This window comes from Charadrius vociferus, unplaced genomic scaffold, assembly GCF_000708025.1.
Source record: "Charadrius vociferus isolate BGI_N301 unplaced genomic scaffold, ASM70802v2 scaffold335, whole genome shotgun sequence".
NCBI classification, from domain to species: Eukaryota; Metazoa; Chordata; class Aves; order Charadriiformes; family Charadriidae; genus Charadrius; species Charadrius vociferus.
The window spans coordinates 312,434-331,091 of NW_009648455.1; the positions used below are offsets into that span (position 1 = coordinate 312,434).

General features: G+C 42.3%; 1 protein-coding gene across 2 annotated transcripts in view; it reads left to right on the top strand.

Annotated features, from left to right (window-relative positions):
- The window catches only part of P4HA1 (prolyl 4-hydroxylase, alpha polypeptide I), a 28,640-nt gene that overhangs the window by 6,581 nt on the left and 3,401 nt on the right, over window positions 1-18,658 (top strand). Inside the window, exons 4-10 of one of the 2 annotated variants that reach the window (XM_009885638.1) lie at window positions 951-1,088; window positions 3,269-3,508; window positions 4,711-4,901; window positions 5,445-5,621; window positions 8,308-8,378; window positions 15,553-15,652; window positions 17,153-17,206. In XM_009885638.1, coding sequence (XP_009883940.1) covers window positions 951-1,088; window positions 3,269-3,508; window positions 4,711-4,901; window positions 5,445-5,621; window positions 8,308-8,378; window positions 15,553-15,652; window positions 17,153-17,206 — 971 coding nt within the window. Of the gene's footprint in view, window positions 1-950; window positions 1,089-3,268; window positions 3,509-4,710; window positions 4,902-5,444; window positions 5,622-8,307; window positions 8,379-9,499; window positions 9,571-15,552; window positions 15,653-17,152; window positions 17,207-18,658 lie in introns of both variants that reach the window. The other variant, XM_009885637.1, reaches the window with a different exon arrangement.

Genomic DNA, 18,658 nt, shown 5'->3' on the forward strand with positions numbered 1-18,658 from the left:
GGTCCCGAAAAGAACAGGAGTGTTAGGGGGGGGGGGGGGGGGTGTTCACCGGAGAGGAGTTAGGAACCTTTCATAACAGGGGAGATGATGACATGTGACTCTAATGACTAGGAAACAGTTCCTAGAGAGAATATTTTTTTACTTTCTAGAACCTGCTTGCCTTCTTTTCCATAAATGTCACCCTAGTGCTTCTTTGAAAAGCCCCCATGTTTTTCTTTCAGATAGTTCCTTTGCTTTCTTTTCACAAAAAAACATAAATTGAAATGTTAACTTTTCAACTTGTGCCTTGAGCTCAATTCAGAGTTGTGTGAAGATGGATCTTGAGAAACCTTTTTAACTTTGTGTGTTTCTCAGGTTTCTGTGTAAATACGTCAATGCCCAAGCCCACAGAAAGCAGTTAGGTTCGTAGTGGCTGCTCAGGTGCCTAAAGTCTTGTCAAAAGCTATTTGCAGTTAGACACCAGCATTTTTGTTTTTCATCTTTTCATTGACCAGCTGTTTCTTTACACTGCTGTTCTTGGCATGGGTTGTTGGGTTTTTTTCTCTTAGAAATTATTTCTAAATTCCATGTTAGTAAATGAAAAGCTTTTTGGAAGGCTTGATTGAGCGGAACGGTTGCAGAAACTATCAATATATTATCTGTAATTTTCTCCGTGTGGGGGGTAGTCTTTTTGGTCTATGTAATTTTTTTCTTTTTTTTTTCTTCTTTTTTTTTTTTTTTTAAACCTGTTGAGACAAAAATAGTTTCTGCATGAAACTGAAGGGGTAGTCCTGTCCTTTAGAAACAAACTTACGGAGTTTGTTGAAGCTCTGCAGGGCTAATAGTTCTTCCTGACTTACTAATGGCCTTTCCTGAAATGTTACCTTTCCCCGGAGTAGGGAGTCTTTTCATGCGTAGAGTTTATACAGTTCCTGGGACAAAGAAGGCCAAGTGTTTTCCTTTCTTCCTAGGCTTTATCTCCAACATGACTATCCAGCGGCAGTTTTTCCCAAATGATGAAGATCAGACTGGTGCAGCAAAAGCCCTCTTACGGCTTCAAGACACGTATAATTTGGACACAGACACCCTCTCAAGAGGGAATCTTCCAGGTAAGAGTCATTGATGTTACTTTCAGAAGCCGCTGTGAACTTTTAACGGAATGTCCTGATTGCAAATCACGGAATGCAAGTTTCTTTCTGAGTTGAGACTCTTCTTTGTCCCGTCGCTCTCCTTGCTCTGCTCCTGTGTTTATTTTCTGCTTGTGCTAAACTTGAAAATTTCTTTTTAGTAGAAGGCTGCATCTTCTAGTTATGGTAAGATGATTTTAGTGTTAATAGTTTTTATTAAACAATTGATAGCAATAAAATCTTGCCTGGGTGAGGATTTTCCTTGTGTTGAAGTAGTTGCGCACTGGCAGAAAGTTAGTTATATTGCACAATGTAATGCATTCTCACAAAACTGTTCTATCATTTATTATTCCTTTCCCTGCCACGGATAAGATGAACCTTTCACATTGGGAGTGACTGAAGTTTCTTTGAGCTTAAACTTCAGGGAGTGTATAAACTGAAAAACAAAAGACAGAGGATGTATCACATGCATAGACAGACTTGAGCTTATGTGGCATTACCTAAGGTAATTTTTAATAGGTTTACGTGCAGGAGAAGACACGCTTCTTTCTTGTTAGCAGACTCTTTCTCTGCTGAGCTTTCTTTGTTTCCTCTGTTCGAAAATGGTACTGTGCCAACTGGCAACACATCAACTCTGTACAATCCATCTGTGTTTTTGCAAGCACTCATTGTAGTCAGATGTCTAATAAAATTAAGGGTAATTGGCTTTATATGCTATGATGTATAACCTTGCTTTTGGGTTTAGTTCAAGACTGTCTCAAAAGACGTACACATTCATTCTACTACAATAAGCAATTGTGATTGTTTTCTTAAACCAGCACAAAAATACAAGGTGAAATGATTGTAGCTTATTATTTCTTTTGAAGTAATAAGCTGTCCAGACTGTGTGTAATAAAGTGTAATTGCAGAACCCAAAAGTTTTAGAGTATAAAGAGAATAGGTTAGTCGCTTCAGAGAGGAACATGCCAGGTGATTGCTTGGCTGTGCTCTTTGTGTTCTTTCTGGCCAGGTCACCAAGATTTGATCAGAGTTTGCACTACTGTCATATCGCTTATTAATTCTCTTGCCTGTATTGCAGGCTGTGCTGTTTCTTTATCTTAACTATCAACCCTGTTTGATGATTGCTGACTTAAGCAGCCTTAAGAGTTCCCTTTTCACGTGTGGATGATATTTTGCTTCTAAATATACCAGGCTACGGCTCTGCAACCTGTTACTCGTTCCAGAGGGTCTCTCTGAGAGCGCTCCGCCACCACTGTACCCCATTCCCTCATCTTTGTGTTATTTTAGAGTTTGCAGCTTCAGGCTCAGAAAACTGAAATCACTGGCTATCGCAGGATGGACCACAAGGTGTTTTAATTAGTTGTTTTGTGGGATACTGCTTTTTGTGGACTGTCTCTTTAGCTATTTAATCTCTTAAGGCATGTCTTCAGCAGAAGAATTTCCCTGTTGGAACACAGCTGTGGGAGCTGCTGTTAGACATTTAGGATGTATTAAGATGTAATCAGGAACGTAATTTTAGCTGTAAAACTGGCAGGTCCTGTTTCCTTTTTACAAGATTAAATTTGGTTTTTCTTTGGGCCTTAATTTACAGTGGCAAAAATAGGAATCTGTAATTTGCTTACTAGTTAGTGCTTTAATCTTTCAGAGGTCTCTTCAAATGTTTCTAAAAATGACTAACTTCAAAAAATCTTGAGCAGCTGGGAATTTACTGACTGATGTTTTCATTTTCCTCCCCCACCAAGTTGTCGCTAACAAGATGTGCTTCAGTAACGTTTTGAAAGTGATTAATACCGTGCCTTTGAAAACAGATTTCTGAAACTTTGATTTTGGCTTACTGTTGCTGTTGCTCAAAGCAGTTGGGGTTTTGAAGAAGGAAGGTTTATTTAATTTAATTTTATTTTCCACCAATGGTAAAGACATTTAGCTAGTTGCTGGTATTCTGGCAATGGAAAACTGCATCTAACTGCTTATGTGTTCTGCCAAGGATTTACAGGCTTCAGATACTGAAACTGAGTCTTCAACAAATAGCCACCACAAAAGGGACACGTTGAAGAACAGAAATAAACTCTGCTGTGAAAAATAAGAAATAACTGAACGTTCCTCTGAAGGCTGGTCTGGAGTTCTGTGTAAATTCTGTTTGGCTTGTTTTGCTTTAAATACAGGTGTGAAGCACAAATCCTTTTTGACGGCTGAAGATTGCTTTGAGCTGGGAAAGATTGCCTACACTGAAGCTGACTACTACCACACCGAGCTCTGGATGGAACAAGCTCTGAAACAGCTGGATGAGGGAGAAGTGTCTTCTGCAGATAAAGTCTACATTCTGGACTACCTGAGTTATGCTGTGTATCAGCAGGGGGATCTGGGCAAAGCCATGATGCTCACCAAACGCCTTCTGGAACTGGGTATGTGAAAGAGAGCCCCGCAGCTCACCGGGATCTAGCTCTGTGTTCAAGCAGGTGCTAGCTGTGGATTCCTGTTGAGGGGTGCTGTCTGCCCTGTATTCTGACTTGTATTGGGGTTTTTAAAATGGACTGTCACTGATGTTACCATTAACATCTTGATGTGTAGCTTTGCAGTAAAATAAGATTTGTATTACCATAAGTTGTATTTTGCTACCATGTTTTTAGATGGACAATTACAGTCTTAACTACCATGTCAGAAAGTGTCATAGTTAAGGATTGCTCCTTTTTGTTGACATACTTTCTGCTTCCTGTCACTGTTCGCTTCTAACCACTTACCTGTCTTAGTCATTACTGCCTGAAATTTCATTCTCTTACTCTACCTTTCCTGTGTTGAGATCACTGCCGCTTGGGTACAGGCAAGAACAAATAAATGAAATTAAGACTAAATAGGTGATATCAGAATCTCTGCAGATTATTGAAATGCAAATTAAGTATACTTGAGATGAAGAACTTGGAAAAATAGGAAATACAAAATGCAATACAGCAAGCTAAGATTCTGTCTGCTTTATGAAATACAAAGAGTGTTTATGCCTCTGTAAATATTCCATTGATTGTATAAGGGATGCGGTGGGAAGTTCAGTAGTAAACCTAATATAGCAAGGGCTAGCGAGAACAGTTTGTTAATGAACTGAAGCTAATTCTGTAAGTTTAGCGATTGTTAAAAGCTTTGTCACCAGAAATCTTAATTCCCGTCAGGGAAGTTTTTAGATTTAAAGCCGGTCATGCTGTCCCAGCTCTCTCCCTGTCCTATTCCCTTGTCTGTGCCTCTGGTGAGATTGGCTGGAATGGCCAAACCCTTTTTCTTAGTGCTTGGACCCCTGTGCCTGCTGAGGATCCAGGCATCACAGTAAGCAGTTTCTTAACTGCAGGTGAGTTGAGCTTAGCTCTGAAAGCTCATTGTGTCTTTTCCTGCAGATGAGTAAGGATAAGCGCATGCTTGCAGGGTGGCATCGCTTCCAGCTTAGCTCGGCGTTTTAGCTATCCTGTGAATGTTCTCAAACCAGAGTAGATGTTTCTCATTTCTGTTTGTGAAGCAGTAGTGTGCATCTGTTTTCTTTTTCTGTTTGTACATAGCCTCCTGGGGATACTTCTTCACAAGTTGGAAACTCGCCAGTGATACTTGTATGTTTCTTTGTCAATAGATCCTGAACATCAAAGAGCAAATGGGAACATGAAATATTTCGAATATATCATGGCTAAAGAGAAAGAGGCAAATAAGTCCAGCACGGATTCAGAAGACCAGGTGGAGAAGGAAACTGAGGTTAAGAAAAAGGATTACCTGCCCGAGAGAAGGAAGTACGAAATGCTGTGCCGTGGGGAGGGTCTCAAAATGGTAAAGTGGAGTAGACTGTTTTCAAATGTATGAAACCAACCATAACAAAACAACGTCCAGAATTTGTATGTGGTGTGAAAGCAAGAAAATTGTTACAGCAGTTGGCTGAGTGTGTGGAACTGAGGATTAGCGTGTGTTGGATTTCTGCCATGTTTCATTCTGTCCAGTAGACAAAAAGTAATACTGCCACAGGCACTGCTGACTAACTTGGATGCACTACGTAATTGTAATTAATTGGATAAGGATGCTGGAAATCTAGAATTAAATACGGAATTGAATGAGGGTGTTTTTTTAGTGATAAAATTATTTTTAATAGGACTGTGTAAAGTAACGCTTGTTTTGCAGTATTACAGAGTAACGTGAACATGAACGTGAAAGTACTAATTTCTCCAAACGAAAGCATTTCTTTAACTTGTAACATAACATCAAGGTAGGGGACGTGAATTGTCCCTGTCTCTTGTTCTCAGGACATCTTCTGTTTCTTAGAGATATTAGTGTCATGTGGAAGTTCTCTGACTGTCTCTTGCTCCACCTTGCTTTCAGACTCCTCGGAGACAAAAAAGACTCTTCTGCCGCTACTATGATGGAAACAGGAATCCTAGATACATCCTTGGCCCTGTCAAACAGGAAGATGAGTGGGACAAACCTCGAATTGTTCGCTTCCTCGACATCATCTCCGATGAAGAGATTGAAACTGTGAAGGAACTAGCAAAGCCGAGGGTAAATGCCTTGCGCTTCTTTGCCTCTTGGAATCTTAAATTTTGTGTGTAGCTTTCTGTGTGAGCATGCGTGATTCTGTCTCTTCTTGAATGCAGATGTGTGTGCAGTGTGCTCACACGTTGCTTATCTCGCCTTGTAGCTGTTGGTGACACGTTCTTTGAAGGAGACAGTGGGAAGCTGGAAGTTCTGTGTAATTAAGGGAGTCAGGTAACAGCAGTGCAGGATTGTCAGACTCTTCCGGCAGACACAATTTCAGCACGTGCTGTTTCAGATAAGGAGGAGAATGTTCTACAACAGAGAACAAATATACTGCAGCTAGGTTGCCTTGAATGTACCTGTCATCTGTTCTTTGGTTTTCTGGGTTTTGTTTTTTTCTTTTTGAAGTCCGTATTTGCCGTAGTTGTGGCGCAGAGGAGTGCTGTCTAGGGAAAGGCGGCCATCCCTCTGGTCCTGGAATGCCACGTCATTGTGTAGACAAGGATGAGTGGTTGTATTCTCCATTCAGCATAAAACTGACTTCTGTCTCCCAGGCTTTGAAGTTGCCTGCAGATGAAGGGGCTTTCAGAGGGCCATACTTAATCAGTGGTACTCAGCTTCTTATTCACAGTGCCAGCTCATCAAATCCTATTTCAGAAACTGGATCCCGACGTTCTTGTTTCTGAACGCAGCATACTCCAGGGCAGCTCAACTGTTGGTAGACAGGAGTCTCCAAGACAAACAGCAAACTGATGGAGAAGTTTGGCAACTTCTGTATCCAGTTGGTGCGACTCCACATCTCAAGATGTGTGTTGAAGATGTAGTTAGTTGAATTGATTTATTTTTCCATCGATTACCAGTTACTTTTAAAGTAAGATTTAAACTTGCAGAAATATGCTTCTCTTGCTTTTGTCTTTGTTTTTAGCCTACATAGCTTTTTGTCCAGAGAACGCTGAGCAAATGGAGATTAGTGCATTAAATAGAGGACAAACTGTTAGCTTGGCCCATTGCAAAGTAAGCCAGCTGTGGGTTATACATGGGCATATCGAGGGTGAGGCCGTCCGTGGCCACTGTGCTGAGTACTAGATAGCCTGAAGGCGATTTTAAAGCTTCCTAAAGGCTGATGTGTTGGATTTCTGAGGTAACATTCTGAACTGTAAGCAAGAAATACAAGCAATTCTCTTCGCTTACCTGTAAAACATCTCTTCCTGCTCTCCTGTCAGGCAGCTTTGCTGCAGGTCTAAATATCAGAGCCCTGGTGCTTTGTAGATGATTGAGGCCCTTTGCTGCTCTGGCATTATGTCTGTGGAATACAACCGAATCACTTCTTTATGGAGCAGAAATAAGTCTCAGCACTGAAAATAAAAACCTGTGAATGTGGTGTTTTTAACTTCTGAAGTCGCTGAGATAATTGTTTTCCTATCAAATGATTGGCTGGTGCTAAAGACTTGGAGATTCAGAGTTCATTAAGGCAGAAGCATCTGTGTGCATTTAGCGTTCCACATATTTCCTACGGCCAAGGCCTTGTAGGGCTCAGTAACGAGCGTAGCAAGAGGATTGTGGGTTTTTTGAGACTGAAAGGTCATCTCCTTCCTGATGCTCGGGATGTCGCCACTGCCGCCTCCCGGAAGGCAGCGCTGTCTGATCTCTGCCCAGCCTTCTGCTGTGCTGGCGGGGTAAGCTGGCAGGATGAAGCCTTATTATTCAGCTTTGGGAGCCTGGCTGGAACGCAGTTTGTGCCTTGATTCCTATATGCATCTGCATGGCATGAGAGGAGAGGCAGCATATTAAGAGTTCCCAGTACATTTTCTTGTTAGTAGGCATGGAGAGGCCTTCCTTTACTTAGTTTATTTGAACAATAGAAAAATACTACTTCTAATTGTTTGGGACTTGGTATGTCATTTGTGCCTCTTCCAAAATTTGGACTCTGCAACTCAGCCTTTCTGGTTATGAACGATGGAGAGTGTCTGATGGTACATTAATGAAGATAAAGGGCGCATGTGAGGTTGTGAATCAGAGTATTAACATAGAAGGGATGGCGTCAAGTAAATGGAGCGCAGTAGAGGGAAAGGAAGGCCTTGAACCATGAGTTCTCATTCTGCGTAACGTAGGAATACAATATAAACGTGTCCATGGACTAAGCAATTAGTTTGTGTTAGCAGTGTTAAAGGAGCTCGGTGATGCTTTTGGTATAGAAAGAATCAAAAAGGCAGGGTTTTTTTCATCTGTCGCTTATACGAGATCGCAACATTGCCTGGATTCAATTTAACTGTAAAACTCATCAGACATGCAGAGTGCTAACAAAGGACCAATTGTACACGTGCCATAATGTTGTACTGCTTCCAGCAGTTGTTACAATGTGAAAGAAATGAAAGCTTCTAGTTTATTTTATTCAGACGGCTGTTCTTGCTACAGAAATGGAAACATTACTTCCTGGAAAACTTGATCTTCTCTAACACTGTTTAAAAAACCAAACAAAAAAAACCCCTAAACCCCCTCTCTTTTAGTAAAATTGGAGACTCTCCCTCCTTTCCCATCACTGCTTTATGAATTTCCACCCTCTCCATAAAAGAAAAACCACCGCAAAAGGTGTCTGGGTGGCTTGCGTTGGCGGCTTGCGGGACATTTCCTCTTAGGCTTCTGAATGGTCGGATTGCTGTGATGCAGTATGTGCTTTGTAATGCAACTATTCTGATGGTTCGCTTCACAGCTGAGGCGAGCCACCATTTCAAACCCCATAACAGGAGCCTTGGAGACGGCACATTACAGAATTAGCAAAAGGTAAGAGAGCTCTATGCCAGATGTTTTGGGCCTGTAATGAGTGTGTAGATTCTGCTCATTACGGGGAAAAAAGCGGTGGTCTAAAAAGACAACTTTGGCTTTTGTAGTCCACCGCTTTATGACGTGCAGATCTGTAACAGGCTGTTACTGCTGAGTTTCTCAGTCTTTTCCTTCAGCTAGAAGTTCTGGGGGCATATTTTGATTTCTTTTTGTTTTTTTGGTCACCTTCTCAGTCTGTGTTCTGGAGTGATGAGTTGTAAAAGCAGCAGGTGTCTACAATCAGTGTAAAAAAAAAAAAAAGTACGCGATGCTACAAAACCTTCAGTGGAATCTAAATTATTTATTTTTTTTAAATATTCCTTTCCCCTTGCTTTTCTCACCAACCAAAAAATTGTCCTCCCTTTCCTTGTAAAATCTAGCTGACCACTCGGAGTGCCTTTATATGTGTAAGAGATGCTTCAGGTCCTTATTGTGCATGACAGCTGGAGTGGCATGCAAAATGCGTTGGTTAGTCACACAGCGTTTCATTGTCCGAGATAACCCCAGGCTCTCGTCTGGCGCTTTTACCTCCTGCTGACAGGAGCGAAGGCTCGTTTTCACTGGGCTCCTGGTTCTTTGCAGCTTGTCTATTAACTACTACAAGTCTTGAATTTAGTCAGTGTTTTCCAAAATTGGCTGGCTCTGAAAGAAACCGTCTGCCCCCTGCCCGCCACCACCCCCTCCCCAGGTTTTAGCAGTGGTGATTAAGGATTGGCCGCACATTCCATCAGCGTTAACCGAAAATTCTGACAGGAGTTAAACTTCTGGGTGAAGAGGAATTGTCTGTGAAACTCAGCATCATAAATTACTTGCAGAAAGTCTCTAGTTTAAAACAAACAAAAAAAAAAGTAAGAAAAAAAAAAAAAAAGGAGGAAAAAAGTGAAAGGACAATCTAAATAAATTTTCCAACCAATTTGTTTTGATTTGGACATGGCAGCTACAGCTTCTGTTGCCCTTCTAATATTGCTAATTTAAGAGCATTGCATACCATCCAGACCAATCGGAACCCTTTCAAACACCTGTGGCTTGGCGAAAAAGCAGCCTACGAGGTGGGTAAGCCCTTGTCCTTTCTCTTTTTGTAGCTGAGCCGTGCTACTGTTCATGACCCTGAGACTGGGAAACTGACCACAGCACATTACAGAGTCTCTAAGAGGTAAGGGGAACGTCTTCCAAAGGTATACCCTGTCCGAGGAAGTCTGTTCTGGGACTGTACTGCTTCATCTCTAAACGTGGGGCAAATAAGGATTTTGCATCACCTTTCTTTTCTAAGTCTCTCTTTAGAAGAAAGAGAATGGCCTAAAGCAAACCGAGCTGTCCTACAACAGAGCAAGCGGTCTGCAGAAGTAGGAAATAGTTCTAAATGTCAGTGGTATCCAAGATGGAAGAGCCCTCTTCTGCTTAGCATGGCTTGGCTAGGGCAACTAACGTACTAAAACGTTAGCACAGCGCGGGCTTCGCCTGAGACTAACACACGGTGGGAAAGGCCCTGGCTGTGTACCTCACCTCTGCCCCGCAACTTGGGTGTTGATACTTGCTGCTTTAAACTAGGCACTCGTGAGCTGCTGTAAACCATGGGAATAGCGCAAATTAAAGCTGGTTGGTAATTTCAAAGAATTTCTCTGTTTAAACAATTGAAAGTAGTTGCTGCTTTAATAGAAAACTAGTGTTCTTTCAGCTTCTTTGAACAAAAAAATGAAATCAGAATGGCTAGTAGCGTTAGGGGTTTTACTTAGCTGTGAGTTTCTTTAAAAAGATAAAAGTGCTTCAAAATTCTGGTTCACAAGAAGTTGATTGATTCAGGAATGATTAGAACTCCCATGGAAACTAGAAAACCATTGTAGCTGAAGTCTGATCCTTAAAGCCAGGCTTGTTACAAGTAATGGCAAGTTGAAAACTTATTTTTAGATCCTGAAAAGTGCCTTGTACCTTCAGCAGTGTGCTGGTCTACTCCATCATGGCAGCGAGGGCAGGTAGCGGGAGTCCTTTGGAAATTGTCCGGTCAGCTCTTACAGGTTTGCTCCTTAAACCCACCTCTGCAGGCCCCCACCAGAATGACTTTAGGAATGTATCTTTTCCTGTTTGACGTGTGCTGCGTTTAATTTTTTTTTTTATTTGTTTTTAATTTTAAAGTCTGTCCACGTCTTCTCTATCTTGTTTATCTGTGACCACGCATTTTAAAGAAAGCATTTACTCGGTCTCGGGGTTTGTCCTCTGTGACACAGACCCCTCTGGGCCATTTATTTATTAATCCATTTGAACATGGTTTCTATCAAACTTGATGTGCTAATAATAGGAATTAGAGAAGGTGACCAGATCACTAATTGAAATTGAGATGCATAATTGGCCCCTATTTAAATAGATAATCCTTAGTAAAGAACTCTTTATTTAGTGTTTTGATTTTTCATTAGTGGGAACAGTCAGAAAAAAATAGTACTAGACAACACTGATCATTAAAAGCAGATTCCCTCGTGCATGGCTGATGGTGCGGCCCAGTCTTGTTTGCCGTCACCTTGCTATTGGCTTTGTGACATGACAAAATAACTGTTTCTCCCAGGGCTTTAATGTGGAATTAACCGTGTGCTGTACCTTGCCCAGAGACTCTGTGATAAAGTGTAAGGGCAGCCGTTGTCTGCGAAGTGCCGCTGCCTTCTCGGTGCAGTGTGCGGCAAGCCCGGAACAGAGCCTGGTGTCCACTACCTGGTGAATGAGACGGTGAGGCATTTAAGGTTTGGTGCTCAGACAAGGTGGCACTCCGCGACTTCCTTCCAACATACCTAAGGAACTCACAGAATTAAATCAGGTTGTACTGAGCTAAGATTTTTAATTCTGTATCTCGTCGGAAACAGGAGGGAGAAATGGCAAGAAACATACAAGTAAATGGGGCACAGCGTGTTGTAAAGGAAGTGAAGACAATTTTTTTGAGGGAGGAGGGGGACTTTCCTTCTCATGCTTCCTCTTGCTTTTGCATTCCTCCATGTGCAGATTGTTTAGGATGTATATCCTTTAAAAGAGAACTTGACCCCTAAATCTATAGTAGGAGGCAAAAGCCACCCCCAAAACCTCAACCCCCGAGCCAGACTGCTTTAGAAGGATCATGGCATTAATGCTGGATTGCTGAACTTCTCTTGCAGAACCACTGCTAGAAACATCTCTCTGTTAGAGCTGTTTGAGCTGCTTTGGATTCCAGATGAATCATTGCTCCTGAAACCCAAAAAAATGCTTGCTTTATTTTTTTAATAGATGACTGCTTTCCCCCTTTGAACATTCTTTCCTAGCGAATGCACTTCTAAATTACAGCATTCCTCTCTTTGAGAGGACTACTGTTCGCTGTGCAGTACGTGGCAGGCTGTATAAAAGGGGGCGCCTTGCCAGCAATACGAGGAGCACCATCAAACCGTGCTGTGTGCAGTACCAGAATAAACTCAGCCGCTCCCACACCGCTTTTAAAGAAGCGGCTTTTTTCTGCCCCTCTCCTCCCAGCAGCCAGTCGGAGCATATGGGCTAAAGTTTCCACTTCAGAAAGACCAGCCCGTGCTTTTATTCACTCCCTGTTGCCTCTCTGCTAGTACTTTTTACATACTGAGTACATTTTAGACAGTTTTTAAACATCAATGCCAGTATTTCCTGTGACCAATGACTGTTACAAAAGCCGTGTTGAAATAAATCTGGTGCAGCGCTGGTGTGGCTGAGCCTAAGGAGACAGCCATTGTGTGTTTGGTACTGGCCTGACTTGTGCAGGTGGAGATGGGCTTTTGGGCACATAAGCACACGTATGTCATGGAGCTCTGGGCAGTTGTCTGTCTTTTTTTTCCCCTTAATATACTGCTTAATCTAAAAGTATTTCTGCATATAAGTATTGAGCAATTAAAAATCTCTAATAAGATACCTGGTACAGAATTACAAGAGGGAGGAGTAAATGTAATTACTGCTAGCTGTCTGTAACGAATGTAACAGTTGTTAAAAGCCAGATCTCGGTGTAAGGAAGAAGAAAAGCAATCCACCAGCATGAATTCAGCACACTGATGAAATTCTTTAAATTTCTATAACATACTGGCTTAGTCAATGGGTGTCTTTTTACAAAACCAAGCGCGGCACCGAAATACTATGCCTTTTTTAGTTGGGGAATTTGGGGTTTTGGTGTGGTAGTTGTTAAGGAAATATCAAATCCTCCTGTAAGTAAAGTCGCCTACATCTTAAAGTGCCATGTTTCTGTCTTTCCAGAAATAAGCTTGTCCCTTTTTGTTATGAAGCCTTCTGCCCATAGTGAACTCGTAGGTGTCAGCTGATCAAAAATAAGACAGAGCTCTGTTGATGCAAGTGAACGTGTCAGATGAGCAACGGAATTTAACAAATGTACATTGAAGACTAGAGCTGCGTGCATTTACTGAATTGTACTGAACCTTGGACTATGCATATGTTAAAGAATAAAGTTTGAGGAGAATTTAAGGCTGTACCACATATGCCACTGGTGAGGGAGGTGGTTGCGGGTTTTTTTTGTGATAGACAAGAGCAGGGAAAAAAAGATTCCTTTGTGTGAAGGAATACCTGCTATAAATGGTATAGAGCTAGGCACACGCTTACTTTGATGTCAGCAAAGGACGAAGGCTGAGACTAGTGACCAAAGAAGCCAGCGTAGGACAGATTATTGCATTCTGTGGAGCCTGCAGCAACAGGAGGCCCTTGTTCTACGTCCTAAAAGCAGCAGGCAGAGAGACCTCCTGGTGCTGGCCACTCGGGGCAGGGCTCTGCAAGCCCTCCTGAGCGCTCTGCCCTCATGGAAGCCCATTTCATGACTCTGACAGGGTTAAATCATGCTGTAACTCTCCACATGAAACTATTCAGCACAACATGCCTCCCCCTAAGTTTTGCTCAGCAACCAGCAGGCAGGCTGGCACTTAAAATGTGGTTTCAGTTCCCTGCTTCCTCCACCTTTCATAGACTTTCTTTGTATCCTCAGGCAACTAATTTTGTTTTTAAAATATATCTCTATAGTAGTTTTCCTTCATGAAAGGATGTAGTAGTCTCCCTGTTGAAAGCATTTGTTGCAGTGCTAAATAACCAATATAGTAGGGATGCTTTTTGCCTTTTTTTTTTTTTTTTTAAAAAAAAAAAAAAGCATAGGCTGGCCAGAAGTAGCATAAGGCTGTGTTGGGGCTTTTCTTGTGTATTCAGTGTGAGGTTAAATTGCTTGTGAGTGTTACCTCTTCAACATGGCTGCGAAGCATGTGGCTGCATAGCTGCTTTTTTGGGGGGAGGGAGAGGGGGAATGCTTTGTGTAAGTAGTCTTTCCATTCTGCTACCACCTTAAATCAACGAAGGTTGCATTGTAACACTTCCTTATACTAACAGTGTTCAGACGTGGATGAATCTTGATATGTGTTTGTGCAAGCCTGTCTGGAGAAACCTTACTCTTTATCTATAGTTCACTTATCATTTAAAAAAAAAAAAAAATGCTCGTAGAGATTCTGTAACCTGTGTCAGTGCCTTGTGTCACGTGTCATGCTACTGTTCCTCCCGTGCAAAGTGTCTCAATGTTCATTTTTTTTTAAATACAATTTTTTTTTATTAAAAAAAAAAAAATTGAGTAGCACCAGTATGGTGTACTTGCCAGCCAGGCTCTGTGCGCAGGTATTGCTGTCCAACAGTCTTGTAGAAAAGTAGCAGGAACCACTGATGAGCCGAAAAGGCTTGAGTCAGATGCTAGAAACACAGTGGAACTAGCTGTCTCCATTTTCCTGCAAAAAGGGGAAAACATGGGGTTCAAATCATCAATATTATCATCCATATTAGTGACTAACAGGGGACTGCCAAAGTAAATAGAGGCCCAGGGAGGGCAGTGAGCATGCCAAGAGAGGAGCAGGTAAAATTAAGGTGCATTGGCTAGACCAGGAGGAGTAAAGCAGCAAGAGAAACAAGCATCATGTGAGCAGATGAGTGGTTTAAAAGAAAAAAAGACAAAGAGACAATGAAATTGATGTTTTTTCAAAAAGAACAAAATGTTTACCTTGTAAAGAGCTGAAAAATGCCTGTGTGTTTGTTTCCGTGTAAACAACGGGATGCGTTCAGGGCTGGTAAGTGTCCAGCAGGGATGCACAGAGCTGCGGTTACATTAAGGTTGTGCCCTTTTCTGCCAAACACCGCTATTCTGGGTGTGTGGCTGCTGCTGGAGGACAGAGCTGCTGCCCAGTTGGGCAGCTTTTGAGAATGAGCAACCACTTGGAGTAGGAAATGCTCCACTGGGTCTGGGTGAAGGCAGTGATTTGCATGTAGAGCTGCTTCTCTACCTGTTCGTACTTTTCTCTGCTGACTAGTTTGCCAGTTAGTTTAAGTGCAGTATTTTTATCTGAAAAGTTCTAATTTACAGTAGGAGGCAGACATTTTGGAGATGCCTTTGGAACTGTGAGGCTGACCTTTCATATTTATATTTTAAAAAAAGTTGGGTTGTTTTTGGGTTGTTTTTTTCCCCCTTAAAAATCATTGTGTAACTGAAATATGTGCTACATACCAAATTTGTAATAGGCCATTTTGGTGGAAATTGTTGAATAGGAAAATGGTGAAGAAAGAGTTCTATGCATTATTTGATTGTTTTCCTGATTTTTAGTACCATTGCACAGGTAAGTAATGTGAAAGGACAGATCGCAGAGCGCTCGCCTGTAAGTGCATGACGTGGAAGAGCTGAGTTACTTTCCTTAGCGTATGCAGAGTCTGTGTGACTGTAACGCACCTGTTCCTTTCCCAAGTGCTGCTTCAAAATGCATCGAATGTGGAGGTGTGACTTAGCTGTTTGGAATGGGTAAGAGCAAAACTGTTTTGTGCCTGGTTTAGAAAACAGCTTGAAGCAGACTTCACTGTGCAGAACATTTTCTTCAGTCATTTGGTCATCCAGTATGGGAATTAAGGTCCTTAGTTTTAGAGCTTCCTTAAACCAGTGCCATAAGCGTTCTTCCTAGAAGACGTGTTTAGGAAATGCAGGCCTTCATAATGCCCCGGAAATATTTCTGATTGTCCTATCAAATTCTTGAAAAGTGCAAAAAAATAATCTCAAAGGAATTCCAAATACTGCATTTTTACTGCTAGCTTATTGCCTATTACTGCTGTATTTTATTAATTATTTCCCACCCGCACACCCCCTTAGTGCTTGGTTGTCTGGATACGAAAGCCCTGTGGTATCTCGCATTAACACGAGGATACAGGACCTAACAGGACTTGACGTCTCCACAGCAGAGGAACTACAGGTAAGGACACGTATGATGGTGAATGTCAATTGGCATTTCTTTTTGGGTGGCTTTGCATGCAGCATCGCGCTCGCTCAGGTAGTGTCGGTGAGGTGGCCACAAAAGTGCCTTCGGCCCAGGGGCGGCTGATTTGGTGGCTGGTTTGATTCCAGGTCATGGGAAGAACCGAGCGGTTTTTTTACAGGGAGGAAGAAACAAAGTTGTCTTTGCAAAGTAGTGCTTACTTTAGTGTGTAATGGCTTGTTGTTGCTAGAGGGAAATAGTAATAACTGAAACTCGTGCTGTTTGTTGAAGTGGATGTGTAATTCCTTTTTATTTATGCTAATAAAACTGAGTTTCATTGCTGCAGGGTCAGATTTTGCTGCTGTGGTGATAGGGAAAAGTTTAACTTGATTGATACTTAGCGAAAGAGGGAGAGAATAGGTGTTCAAAAAACAGATTTGCCATCCCATCCTTGGTCCTAGAAGGCCAACAGTGTGTCTGGTATCTCTGTAATGTGGGAAGGACTGTCTGTAGATGTAACTTGAGTAAACTTTATTTTGGAAGTACTTGCTTTTATTCATTTGCTTGAGGCTTTTAAATGAACAGCTGCTTCAGCAATTCTGAGAAAGCATTAATACCTAGAAAGTGGTTCCTGAAAGCTCTTGTGCTACTGTGCTACTCCCTCAAGACTCCTGATGATAAAATGCCCAAGCATCTGCTTGAAAATTGAGGTTACGAATACATAGAAGAGATGAAAAATAATAAAAAAAACATCAATCAGGAAAAAGGACAGTGGATCCTCTTTATTGACATAGAGATCAAAAAGGGATTTAAACTTGAATGATGTAAACATGCCATGACCTATTTTGAAGAGAACATATCCTGTAAAATTTCCTATAGAAGAAAAACATTTTTCTACCCTGGGGAAGTACTAAATGCCGTCCCCGGAGTACAGCGCATCCAGCAGTGCCAGTCTTGGCTGTGGTGCGGCTCTTGTAGCCAAAGATCTTGGGGCTCCTTGGAGCCTGTGGCTGGCCAGGTCGTCAGGAGTTTCGAAAGTTTCATAGTCAGGTTCTGTGACCCGAGAGTAATGATGACTCTGACAGGTCAGACAGTAGCAGGCACTCAGAAGGGGAGAATGTCTTGACCCCTTCAGCTGGGGGCGGACAGAAGAGCTTTCAAGGAAAGCTGACCCTGGGGAAGGGAAGGTTCAGTTGCGCCTTTGGGAGCTGGTGTCCAGTCGAGAACCCCAAAGGCAGACTGAAGGACTGAGAGCGTAAAACTCAGCGCCAGGTTCTGGCTCTGCACTGGTGAGGAGTCTGGGTGAAGTCAGAGTCACGTGTGAATAAACCCAGGAGGACTTTGCTGCACGCAGTACGGGTTAGCTGGCAGAGACTTGTAATTTCCTATGGCTTGATTTTTTTAAACTTCATCTGTTGAAAGCTGGTAGATGACAGTCAAATTCTTGTCTGGATAAAATACTGCTTTACTAGATTTGTGCTTCTCCTTTCACTGTAGGTAGCCAACTACGGAGTAGGAGGCCAGTATGAGCCTCATTTTGATTTTGGAAGGGTAAGTCCTGTTTACAGTCTCCACCTCTTTCTTCTTCACAAGCGTTGTGTTTCTCTTTTTCAGGTGGCAAATTACGGAGTGGGAGGACAGTATGAACCCCACTTTGACTTTGCACGGGCAAGTAAAGAGATGGAGGAGAGATAGTCACCTGGTGAAGCCTGGGCCTCTTGGCTGTGGCACAGTTTCCATTCTTTAATGTGTATTAAATTTTGTAGCTCTTCAACTTTTCTAATCCATATTAGTGGAGAAAGCCCTCTAAACCACCAGCTGAACTGATAAACGTTTTAAGCATTACAGAGCAACAACGTTTTTCTTCAAAAATACAATTTAAAAAGAATTAATCTAAGGAGGTGACCGATAGTTCTTAACAGAGCAAAGGGCATTAGTTTTATTCTAAATCTGAGGAAATGTTCAGAAATATTCTAGCTGGCCAAGGTACTGGCCCTGTAAAGCCATTTTGTTGAAAATCGCTGAAGGATATGCAGCTAAACTCTGTAAAACTTGCTGTATATATCCTGTGTGCCTGACGTGTGCGGCAGCTGATGGTGGCACCAGCTAACAGGCATGGAGGCGCTGCCCGTAACGTGGCTGTGTGGGAGAGCGCCTAATGCCCTCTTCTGTGAGGCTTTGTAGGCAGCGCAGGAAAACTTGCATTGCAGCTTACCGTGTAGGCCTGTGATGCAGAGAGGGAATGTCTTTCCCCGGAGCCGAGACGCCGGCATCGTGCGTGCTGTTGAAGACATTTTGAAAACACAAGTGCTCTGTTACTGTAGTTGACATGCTGAGCACCAGCAGACTCCTGAAACTGGAAAAAACGCCCACCAAGGTCTTCTCATCTCACCATCTGTATTTTTTGTTTTTATTTCATTTAAATTCCAAAACTCTTTCTATTCCAGCTTAAATTGCGGACTGCTGGAAATAATGCCACTGAATTCAGTTGGTTATTTATTGGGCATACTTATGTGTGATTTAACACCCTTAGATTAACCTTATGCTGTGAATCCAAGCCACCAACCATTAATCAGAATCTCTGCTCTGTAAGCACATGCTCAAAAGCATTGCAAATGATTAACAGTTTTTGTTTGGAAATGCATGGGTAAATTTCTGGAGTAAGGACTGCCAGAATTTCAGCGCACGCCAATTGTGGTCACAGGGGGTGGGTTCTAGAATGGAAGGATGAGAAATGTTGGTATCATAACCCATCAAAATGGAGTTTTGTTCTTATAAGTCAAGTGATAAACCCCTCGTAAGTTACCCAGTGGCTCTCTGGCTAGTTCGTTAGCCTGTTAAAGCACCGCCAGCTCTGCTGAGGCACACTCGGCTTCCTCCCTCCTTCTTGGCTGTAATCACAGTGCAATGGTGACACGCGCACGTTCATTAAGTGCTGGAACACGGCGTGGCAGGGAGGAGGCCTCTCCTTCGACCACAGCGCTGGGCTGCTGGTGGTGGTTT